We start from the raw sequence: 12178 nt of genomic DNA, 5'->3' as shown, positions 1-12178 counted from the left end.
CATACAGTTAGCATATGCTGCTCTGATGATTAACAACTTTAGAACTACATGACATTTCACACCAGCGAGGTAACAATGGTGCTGTTCCTGAAGAAATTTAACTTACAGTTTCACTATTAGTAAAGACGATGCTGCCAGAGACCCACAGACTTGAAAGAGGTAATTCATGAGTTTAATCTCTCTCTCTTATGGCAAGCCGTATTTTAGCCTAAAATATACTAAGCGTTACTCGTCGTAATTGCATTTCCAATTACACAGCTCTCTTATTCAATTCTTACTGGTAACAATTCCAATTAGAGAGCTCTACAAATAATTTTTTTTACTAGTCGTATGTCTCCATTGACTTCCATTCATTTTCAATTACAGAGCTCTACAACAGAATTTTTTACTAGTAAGAATTACAATTAGAGAGCTCTCTAAATCAATTTTTACTAGTAAGAATTCCAGTTAGAGAGCTGTCTATTTCAGTTCTTACTACTAACAATTGAATTAGAGAGCTCTCTAAATGGAATTCTTACCAGTAAAAATTGATTTAGAGAGCTCTCCAATTGTAATTGTTACTAGTAAGTATTCAGTTGTAAAGCTCTCTAATTGAAATTCTTACCAGAAAAAAAATCTGTTGTAGAGCTCTGTAATTAAAAATGAATGGAAGTCAATGGAGACATATGACTAGTAAAAACTTGTAGAGCTCTCTAATTGGAATTGTTACTAGTAAGAATTGAATTAGAGAGCTCTGTAACTGGCATTGTTACTAGAAAAAATTGAATTATAGAGCACTCTGAATTGTTACTAGTAAAAATGCAGTTACGATAAGTAGTATATTTTAGACTAAAACAGTTTGCCATACTCTCCCTCTCTCTGTCTGTCGGCTTGTCTGTCGGTCGGTCTGTCTAAACTTCATTATTAACTGCATTAGTTTGCTATCAACGGCTCAAGTGTGGTTGCTAGGTCTAAAATGACGTTTTGGAATTGGCAACGAAGGCACTGGAAGATCTGCGTAAGAAATTAATCCTACTCACAATAGCGTTTTAAGGATATAAACCGGACAAATGTCTTGAAATATATCATCTGATCGATGCTTTAAGGTGTGATAACCATTGTATAAGCGGAATGATTGACTTCGGTTCGTTGAGTTCTACGAAAATAATGCACACCCGAGGTTTAACGGCTGCATCACGACCTCAGGTGTGCATTATTTTCTAAGAATTCAACGGCCCATCATCAATTATTCCTTACTTGATTTGTGCTCCACAGAATAAAGTAAGTCGTATGTTTGGAACAGTGAGAGAGTTACAACAATCAGAGTAAACTAAAACATCCAAAAACTGACTTTCAAACAGTAATAAGACAAGAAAGTCATAATTTGTGCACAACGTACTTTATTTCTCTTTCATTTGAAGATCTTGAATCCTGTGAAACCCTTGACATACTCTGTCCACATCAGGGAAATGCGTAGCGTGCTGTCGCTGTCACATATTTAATTCAGATTCACCACAACAGTTGTAGACAGAACAAATAGTTTTCTTATTTATCAGTACAAAATACAGATCTCCAACCAGTTTACTCATCAAGCAAGCACTGAATCATGCTTTTACCTACTGGTTATTTTTAAATTAGATTTCAGACGTTCTCTACTTCATGTTCACACTTCAGCTTTGCTCACTAATCTGAAATACACACAGGTTTGATATAAAAGTCATAATAATGTGTGATTAGCAACAGATATGTGATTCCTTCCAGCTCACAATCTTCACATCCCAGTTCATTTATTGTAATATATTGAATAGTTGCGCAAATGTTTGAGGTATATGGGTTCTGTGGTGCATCTGTGGTACAAGGCAACTACTGATCACTGCATTGACATATCCAAACATCCACTCAGGCGAGAAACAAGCCTTGACAGATCCCAGTCAGGATCTGTTAAATCATTTTCATGTGTCTTAAACGTTCTTGGCAGTTGCAGACGTTCACGCTGATTTGGCATGTCATTTGCATACTTAATTCGAGCTTTTCATCCATTCTTGGCCTTCATGGAAGGCAAACGTGTAAACTATCACTACTAGTACACTATAGGCTACATCTAAAATACCGCAGGAGTTCAGTAGTTGGATGCTAGGTGCTTGACCAATACTGTTTACTAAATATTGAGGAGGATGTGTTTATGGTCCCCCTCAATGTTTGTTGGTTTTACGGGTAAAAAGACATACTGTAAAGCCAAAATGCACTCTGAGCTGATTCATTTAGTTATCCAACTACCTACACACCCTGCACTTCCCTCCTCTTCAAGCAGTAAAGGCCCGTTCACACCAAGAATGATAACTATATTAGTGTTCACACCAAAGCACACAATGTGCTTGAGCTTTTTAAAGTGTAACTGATACTGACTGGCTGGCGTTTTTTAAATCTTTTTTTTAGCTTTTTTCATTGTTATAATAGTGGTGTGCTGTTGCTATTCTAGTTTTAAGGCCCGTTCACATCAAGAACTATGACAATATCTTTATTAGCATCCACACTGAAGTACAATAATGTTCTGTTTACTTTGAGTGTGCGCTGTAGTTATGTTGTGTACCACTTTAAAAGGCTTGGGCCTTTATCATTAGTTCCTTTTTGCAAACAAGCTTTTAGAGGTTAAGTTACATCCTCTTTGCGAACAGAGCTTTGGTGTTAAAATTATTGTCCTTTTTGTGAACAAGCCTTTATTGTTATAGTTATAGTTACGGTTTTTGGTGTGAACAGACCTTTATAGTTATCTTTAGAATTAATTTTGTGTGAAACGTACCTTTGTAGTTAACTTTAGTTATTTGAATGAGTTACCATTATAGATATTGTCCTTTTTTGTGACAAGCCTTTATAGCTATTCTAATTAGTTATCGTTATCATTATAGTTATCATTCTTTTTGCAATGACCCTTTATAGTTGTCCTAAAGGGTCATTATCGTTATCTGTTGTTATTGTTATAGTTATTTTTGGTGTGAACACACCTTTGTAGTAATCAATATAATTATTGGCCTTTTTGCAAACACTTATCATTGTAGTTATCGTCCTTTTTCGCAAACGAGCCTTGATTGTTATTGTTATAGTTATTATCCATTGTGAATGTACCTTTATAGTTAACTCTAAGTTACACTTTTAGTTAAAATTATCAATAGTTTTTGCAAACAATTATCGTTATAGTTATTGTACATTTTTGCAAACGAGTGTTGATCGTTATTGTTATAGTTATTATCCATTGTGTGAATGTACCTTTATAGTTAACTTTAAGTTTTACTTTAAGTTATAATTTTCAACCTTTATTGCAAACATTTATCGTTATCGTCCTTTTTCGCAAACAAGCCTTGATCGTTATTGTTATAGTTATTTTCCATTGTGTGAATGTACCTTTATAGTTAACTTGAAGTTGTACATTTAGTTAAAATTATCAACCTTTTTTACAAACAATTTTCGTTATAGTTATCGTCCTTTTTCGCAAACGAGCCTTGATCGTTATTGTTATAGTTATTGTATTGTGTGAACGTACCTGTACAGTTACCGACACTTTATACAGTGAGGGAAAAAAATGATCCTCTGCTGATTTTGTACGTTTGCCCACTGACGAAGAAATGATCAGTCTATAAATTTAATGGTAGGTTTATTTTAACAGTAAGAGACAGAATAACAACAAAGAAAATCGCATTTAAAAAAAGTTATAAATTGATTCGCATTTTAATGAGTGAAAAAAGTATTTGCTCTCCTATCAATCAGTAAGATTTCTGGCTCCCAGGTGCCTTTTATACAGATAACAAGAAGATATTAGAGCACTCTCTTAAAGAGAGACTCTCTTAAATGAAGTGCTCCTAATCTCAGCTTGTTACCTGTATAAAAGACACCTGTCCACAGAAGCAATCAATAAATCAGATTCCAAACTCTCCACCATGGCCAGGACCAAAAAGCTGTCCAAGGATGTCAGGGACAAGATTGTAGACCTACACAAGGCTGGAATGGGCTACAAAACCATCGCAAAGCAGTTTGGTGAGAAGGTGACAGCAGTTGGTGCGATTATTTGCAAATGGAAGAAACACAAAATAACTGTCAATCTCCCTCGGTCTGGAGCTCCAATGGATCGTGGATGGGCATGACCCAAAACACACGGCCAAAGCAACAAAGGAGTGGCTCAAGAAGAAGCACATTAAGGTCCTGGAGTGGTCTCCAGACCTTAATCCTATAGAAAATCTGTGGAGGGAGCTGAATGTTTGAGCTTCCAAACATCAGCCTCGAAAACTTAATGACTTGGAGAGGACCTGCAAAGAGGAGTGGGACAAAATCCCTCCTGAGATGTGTGCAAACCTGGTGGACAACTACAGGAAACGTCTGACCTCTGCGATTGCCAACAAGTGTTTTGCGAAGGGATCAAATACTTAGTTCACTCATTAAAATGCAAATAAACGTATAACATTTTTATAAAATGTTTTTCTGTTGTTATTCTGTCTCTCACTGTTCAAATATACCTACCATTAAAATTATAGACTAATCTTTTTTTGTCAGTGGGCAAACATACAAAATAATTTCTTTTCTCACTGTAGTTGGTATCCTTTTTGCAAACGAGCCTATATTGTTATCGTAATAGTTACTGGTTTTGGTGTGTTTTTGGTGTGTAGTTATCGTTATAATCATCATCCTTTTTGTAAACATTTGTCGTTATAGTTATTGTCCTTTTTTGCAAAAAAGCCTTAATACTTATCATTCTTCTTGAGAACAAGCCTTTATTGTTATTGTTATAGTTATTGTTTTTGGCATGAACATACCTGTATAGTTATCGCTATAGTTATTGTCCTTGGTGTGAACGAGCCTTAAGACACCAAAGTGCTGAGGAAACTATATCTTGTCCTTTGAGAGTGAATATACTGTATATAGTTGAGTGACAGTACAATAAAACTTCACATCAAGAACGGACCGAATGAGTTACAGTAATGTACAACTCTGTACAACATAATATCGTACAACATAATAACAGAATGGCACTTCAGAGCAACAGTGAACGAATGTTCTGTGCTAGTGAGGCAGCTTGAACGTGATGGCGACCGCCCCGTATTCCTGGCCGGGATACGCTTCTGACAGTCCCCATAGCAGCCTGGTCTTTAAGTAGATACATACGTGAGCTAGCAATGGGCACTTGGTCATTGGTATTAATTTCGAACACACATGGGACATCTTGTATGGCGCACTCACCGACATGAGGTAAAGAATCAGACAATTGTGAACGTAGTCCCTTGAAAACCGAAGACAAGTGTTCTGGTTTTGCAGGACGGTGGTTTCACGAGGGAAATGTCTTATGTGACGCTGCTTTCGTCAACGCTACCCTCACAGATGTCTTCCGCACATCCGCTACGATTGCCACCAATGCCCAAAACACCAGAACCAAGGCCATGTGGCCCACTTTGAGAACTGATTCCAATAAGAGGCCCTGAAGCGGCCATGTTGAGACAAGAGACGCCGTTGCTGCTCATTGAATGTTGTGGAGACAAAACGGGGATCCCACTTCTGACACCAATGCTACCTTGATTGGTCTCGTTGGCTGACGGGAGCTTCATGTGATGTGGTGGAGAAATTACAGAGCTTTCGGATCCCGCTCTTGCTTCAGCCCTGCTGCGCCTCTCGCAATGCGAACGATGCCTCATGAAGCTGTCACGCCACATGAACTTCTTCCCGCAGCCGTGGCAGTCGTAGGGTTTTAAACCGGTGTGGGTTTTCATGTGCTCGGTGAGGTGGTGCTTCATCTTGAACTTCTTGGCGCAGACTGGGCAGTGGAAGGGCCGCAGGTCTAGGTGCATGTTGATGTGCCGGTCCCGCATGCTCTTGTGTGTGAACGTCTTCCCGCAGTGACACATGAAGACCTTGCCTGAATTGCCAGCTCCGCTGCCGTCTAATCCTTCCATCCCGCTACCTAATGCTCCTTGGCCAGGTAAATGGACCGCTCCGTGTTCGAGGTTCCCTTTTAGAGACACCCCGGACATGCCTCCCGCGAGCCCTAATGGAGATGTAGACTCCAGGGCGGCTTGATTGTACAGGAGAATCTGGTTTCCCTGCATATCCAGAGGGAAGAGCTGAGCTCTGGCTGCCGTCGACTGAACCGAACCGAGCAGGGTGGACACACTCCTACTAGAGCATTGACCGGGATTCTCAGGAGGGTGTTGAGAGGACGCCTGGTCGATCAAACCCCTCTCAAACTTGAGGTAGTCTTCTGAGGACTGGCAATAGTCAGCCTACAAGAAAAAAGACATTTGAGTAATCGAGGATGTTTAAGAGGTCATCAGATGCAAAATTCATCCCAGTGTTTTTTTTATTCCATAAATCATGAGCACTTTCTCAGATTAAGTCATTCACAGATTTTTGGCAGAAGACTTAGTTCTGCACAGGCCCCTTCTACATCTGTTGACTGACTCTGGTGTTCTAGCATAGACCCGCCTTGAGTGACAATGCAAGAGCAGAAGTAGACAAGAATGTATTCTAAGCGATTGAGGTGTTTTGTTGTTGGATGTAATAATGAACATAGCAGTTGTCATTTACTCCAGATCTATCTAAATGTGTCTCTGTTCATGCAAATCGTTTGTGATCAAGCTTCACTAACAAAAGAAGTGAGTAAAAGGGTTTCTTTGCACTTCATATTATGTTTGCATGGGGTGATCATACGTCCTCTTTTCCTCGGACATGTCCTCTTTCTGGCTGGGATTTGTAAATCACCCAAAATGTCTGGGTTTCTGCTTTTGCTTTGTACTGTTGCCATTCATTGTGTGCGTTTTTTGTTTTAAAGCCTTGCGCGGGACTGTTTTCTTAATCCCGCTACCGCAAACATTCTAATATTGAATATAATTTTCATACATCAGTGAGTCGCTATCAATATGCAGAGTATTTAAATAATTTTGGATGCAGCTCGTGTTGGATGTAGGGTTACCAAATCCACACTTTTTCCATGGAATTGGGCTGGTAAGACCCTTCTTCCTCATCTGGGATCACTTACAGTCCTTTGAAGCTGTATTTAAACTGCATTTAAACTCGCAGGCACCATTGAAGCCCACTATATGGAGAAAATCCTGAAATGTTTGCCTCAAAAAACATAATTTCTTTACGACTGAAGAAAGACATGATCTTGGATGACAAGGGGTGTGTAAATTATCTGTACATTTTTATTCTGGAAGTGAACTTCTCCTTTGAGTTTATGCAAAACTACTGACCTGTGCCTCCATTTCAGCATCTTCTCTGAGTCCAGAGAGGGTCCTAACGTTTGATATATTAAATGGCCTGTCCCTCTCTCTGACCATTTCCATCTCCCTTTCCTCTTCATCGTCTGCTCCTTCCTCACCTCCCGACACTACGATCAGGTCGTCGTCCCTCGAGTGCTCCGTCTTCACTACCACCCACTGTTTTCTCGGCATGATGCTTGGCTGACTGTATGACGGCCGCTTTTGGGGTGGAGAGGAGTCTCCATCTTGGTAGGATGAAACTCCAAAACTGTCACTCACCCCAACCTCTTGATCAGAGACGGAGGTTGCGACCTTTCGCTTGCCTCCCCGATCTCTTTTCCTGGGAAACAAGAGCTCGTCATCATCTTCTTCGTCTTCTTCGATCATGAAGCCTTCCTCTCCGCCGGATTGCATGCAGTAGGTCGGGGTGGAGTGTACGGCACCCTCTCCCACTGCTCCGGTGGTCCCCATCGTGCTGCCGAAGTTTGCGTCTCTGGGACTGAAGTAATTGGTGCTGCTCGGTGACTGGCTCTCACTAAATGAAGGTCGGCTGGGAGGTTGAGGAGTCGAAGGTGCGTCTCCTCCATCCGCTTGGGCGACCTTGTTGGGGCCACCGCCACTCTGGCCTGCGTTCTCCTTGTCTCCAGATCCCTGAGGTCCACTGGAACCTCCCCTGCCCTCTTTGAGAAGCTCAGTGCATTTGTCCACAATGTGCCACATTTGGAGCACACTGCCAACAGTGAGGTAGTTAACGATGTCTTCGCGAAGCATTCGCAGTTGGCCGGTGTACGCGCAACTGAGGACACTCTCAAAAGCCAGGGGGTCCATGACGGCCGGGATGGAAACGGTGGACATGTTCTTTAGCAGCACCTGGAACGCAGAGCAAAGACTGTGATGTGGCTAATAAACATGACACAATTGAAACTGTTATGCATTTTTTAAATTACTAATATAGATTGTAAAAAAAGATTCTGTGTCTGTGAAATGTTACAGAACTTGGCACCTTGGAAGCTGTCAACATATTGTCTAACAAGATTTTGCACTTGTCTGATACACCACCAGTCAAAAGTTTTTGGACAGTAAGATTTTAAAATCTTTAAAATTAAAAAAAAGTGTTATTTTTCAAAATAACTGCTTTCTATTTGAATATATTTTAAAATGTAAATTATTTCTGTAATTTTAAAGCTGATTTTTTTTAGCATCATTACTTCAGCCACACGATCGTTCAGGAAAATATTTTATGACAACAGATGAGTAATTTTTTTAGGTTTCTTTGATGAATAGAAAGTTTAGAAGAACAGAACTTATCTGAAATAGAAATCTTTTGTAACATTATAAATGCCTTTATCACTTTTGATCAGTTGGAAGCATCCTTGCTAAATAAAAGTATTCATTTCTATAATTAAGGTGTGGTGAGCAGAAGAGAATTCTTAAAAAAAAAAAAAAAAAGAAAAATCTTACAGTTTAGAAACTTTTGACCAGTAGTGTAACTAAAACTGAAATAAGAATTACTACATATAATAACGATTTCATCCATATATAGTTGATTTCAATAACTTTAGTTTTTTAAATTGATCAGAATATCATTTAACTAATTTGATTTAAATACTAGCGTATTATATATTTTATTAAACATATTTATTGTTTTATTTACACTACCAGTCAAAAGTTTTTGAACACTAAGATTTTTTTTAATGCTTTTTAAAGATAAAACTCAGCTTCAAAATGGCAGGAATAAATTACATTTTAAAATATATTCAAATAGAAAACAGGTGTTTTAAATAGTAAAAAAATATTTACAAATTTTACTGTTTTTGCTGTACTTTGAATCAAATAAATGCAGGCTTGCTGAGCAGAATGTCTTTAAAAAACATTAAAAATCTTTTAAATGGTACTGTATTTCTTCCATATATAGTTTATGCAACACCCATGCTTGTGCTCAAAAATAATTTGGATTATCTTGATTTTTAAGCTTTTTTCATTAAATACTCACATATGCAATTCATTTTGTTAATAAATCAGAATGCCATGTACTTAATCTGATTCAAATACTAGCTTACATTTAAATAACATTACATAACTCTGGTTAAAGGTGTGTTCACACTTCATGTTTGGTTCGATTAAAACAAACCCTGGTGCGATTGCTCGTGCTATGTGACATAATTTCATGAAGGGATGAAGCAGTGTATTGAAAACATAACGAGCAGAGGGCAAGTGTGGAGTAACGAGGTGGTAAAGTGCCTTTAATTAGCTCTTTGTGAGTTCGTAGGTGGTGAAAATAAAATAGTAGGAATTTCCTAATAATAAATCCCCTGTCAGACATAGCAAGGGGATGAGGACCTGTAAAATCAGAGTGATCTTCAATACATGTTTCAAGAGATCTTTTAGACCATCTAGGCCTCAATGTACCTGGTCGTGGAAGTAAGGTGATGATGCAGCCAGCACACACCGATGGGCCTTGAACACCTGGCCCTGAACGTGGATGGAGAGGTCACAGAGATGGCCTTCTTCACGCTGACGATTCAGGCTGTCCAACACGGAGGCCTGCACACTCGGGAAGCACACCTGCACCACTGAACCGGTGGCTGAACCCGCAGAGTCACCATAGCCTTGGTCTGCCGTGGCCGACTGCATTCCTGCAAGAAGAAGTAACTCATTTCAATGCAAACTTAACATTCCTCCCAATTTGCAGACCAAGTACACAGAAAGTGTATAGAGTGTTTTCACGAGGCGTCATCACTGAATGTAAACAATGGCACTGAACCGAAAGAAACTTGCATATCTGCTAATTATTGCAAAATATATATATATAAATTATTGTCATGTTTTGAGCTGTACTAATCAGTCGGACTAGGAAAAACATTTGGAGTAATATAGACTTCCAAAAGTTATTAAAAAAAAAAAGAAAAGAGTGCAAAACACTGTCTGAGGAACAAAAGGCATTAGTGGTTGGCCAAACTGAACCAGGATTTCCAGGGCAAGAATCTTGACAAAATTTGGGTTTGTTCTTATCATTTCCAGCCAGATAGGTGACATATTAGGCTAATATCTTAATTCATAATGCTTCATATCTTTACCACCTGTTAAGTTTAGTTTGTCAAAATATTGCACCCTTTCCTGCTTACTAAGTCTGCTATATGATTTAGCAGCTTCCACATGTTTAGACACATTTAGACAGATTAGCAGAACGTATTCAGTAGTACTTCAACCAGGGGCGCCGCTCGCAATTTTGGGCCCTATGACAAAATATGAGGTTGGGCCCCCCCACCACACAAAAGCAGATCTCTGGGGGCCCCTAAATGGCGTGGGCCCTTAGAATTGTCCTAACTTCCCCCCCTTAGCAGCGCCCCTGACTTCAACCATAATCCATGCTGTTGTTTACATCTGAGTATCGCCAATGTGGCTGTGCATCCGGATAACTGACCAAACCCTTTAGCCTATAGTGCATCATTTTTTAACACAGCAGCAGAATAAAGTTGCCAGTCATGTTTTAAATTGCTGAATATGGTTACATTCACACTCAGTTCAGTTATAAACCAGAGTGACAACCAAATTACTGAACATTCTGGTGCTCATTTGCACAAACACCAAATTAAATTTACTTTGAAAAGGAATGACTTCCAGTCACTTTCACATGCGAAAAAGCTGTTTATATAATAATGATATACTATATATTTAATAACTGTTACATAAACATATTTTAGATATGCAAACAAACAGCTGCTTAAAATGGGTGTTGTGATTTCCCTCATAAAATAATACAATCGAGCTTTATTTCTCTTTGAACCTAACAAATGGTATTGCAGGTCCAAAGAACAAGGGGCACTGCATGAGCACTTTATTTATTTGCGTGTTGGATAGTCTTTCCGTTTTTCTAATAGTGACAAATATCATAAATATAGCGAATATAGCCTTAAATTCAGTAGAGTATTTCGCTGTCTTCAAAGTTGCATTAGTGTTTGGTCAACAAATAGTCCTTGGCTTTCGCCGGGTCGCTGTCAGCGTGTATTAAAACCAAATTCGCCACGTATAAACTCGCAGAGCCCCGTTTAAAAGTGTTCGCGTCAGAAATCAGGGGGTTCTCGCGCCGCTCTTATTTACATTAGCCAGCCGCTACGAAGCCAATCCGTGTGGCCTTAAGAAGCACGGAAGCGGATCGTCTCATAAATCAGACTCTTTTTATTAAGCAAAACGTCTTACCGACTTAAATATTTCCCTCAGGCACTCAAAAGAGGGGTTTTCATCATGATAGATCGACGTTTCCCACCGTTCGGGAATGTCGAGCGTAATGGTGGACTGACATCGGGTTTGGAGTCTGGTTTTACCTTTAAGAAATCCCAGACAGCTGCTCTAGACTCGGCCGACTAAAAAGAGAAGCAAACACTGGGTCCTGTTCTCGATTGTCATGGCAACAAGTGCTGTTTTTAGAGGATTAGAAACCATAGAAATGTTCAAATTTGAAATATTCAATAACAATCAAGCTGTTTATACGGCAGTAGCTATGCTTTATCTAAAACAATTTTACCCAAAATAATAAATTTTACTAAGGATTATCAATGCTTTTCATTCCACTAGTTTCTAAGAGGCTTTTCAGTAATGCCCATACATGAATTTCACTTAGGTTTAGCAATGTTTTTAATGTCACTAGTGTTTGTAAGATGTTTCAGTAATGCATATGAATGAATTTTACTAAGGTTTATCAATATTTTTAATTTCACTAGTGTTTTCAAAAAGGCTTTTCAATAATTACGTGCTTAAGTGCTTTAAGCTTCCTTCGTTATTTCATGTTTTTTTTCTGTAAAAAATAAAACAATAAAATAGAAAAGTAAAAAAAAACGATACTTAAAATTATGGACCAAAGATTAGTATTTACACTGGAAATGAGCATTTGTGCACTGATTTAGTCTACCACATCGGACTTACATTTTTACAACATTTGGCCAGCAAAGGATTATTATTTT

At 38.8% G+C, this 12178-nt stretch overlaps 1 protein-coding gene across 1 annotated transcript; it reads right to left on the bottom strand.

The window, feature by feature from the left end:
- Nucleotides 1–1371: 1371 nt before the first annotated feature.
- On the bottom strand, nucleotides 1372–11536 carry zbtb22b (zinc finger and BTB domain containing 22b). Its single transcript, XM_073822293.1, has 4 exons — nucleotides 11418–11536; nucleotides 9627–9853; nucleotides 7209–8087; nucleotides 1372–6239 (listed from the first exon to the last, which is right to left on the bottom strand). Exons 2-4 carry the CDS (start codon nucleotides 9849–9851, stop codon nucleotides 5307–5309), a joined length of 2037 nt encoding a protein of 678 aa, XP_073678394.1. The 5' UTR covers nucleotides 9852–9853; nucleotides 11418–11536; the 3' UTR covers nucleotides 1372–5306.
- Nucleotides 11537–12178: the final 642 nt, after the last annotated feature.

The sequence above is a fragment of the Garra rufa genome, chromosome 17 (assembly GCF_049309525.1).
Source record: "Garra rufa chromosome 17, GarRuf1.0, whole genome shotgun sequence".
NCBI lineage: Eukaryota > Metazoa > Chordata > Actinopteri > Cypriniformes > Cyprinidae > Garra > Garra rufa.
This window is presented reverse-complemented; position numbering and strand designations above follow the sequence as displayed.

Excerpts from the sequence above, each read along its gene's own strand:
- zbtb22b (XM_073822293.1), bottom strand. The coding sequence starts at position 9,851 with ATGCAGTCGGCCACGGCAGACCAAGGCTATGGTGACTCTGCGGGTTCA. Across the intron at positions 8,088-9,626 it reads CACCTTACTTCCACGACCAG|GTGCTGCTAAAGAACATGTC; the intron begins GTACATTGAGGC and ends TCTGCGTTCCAG. Across the intron at positions 6,240-7,208 it reads ATGCTGAAATGGAGGCACAG|GCTGACTATTGCCAGTCCTC; the intron begins GTCAGTAGTTTT and ends TTTTTCTTGTAG.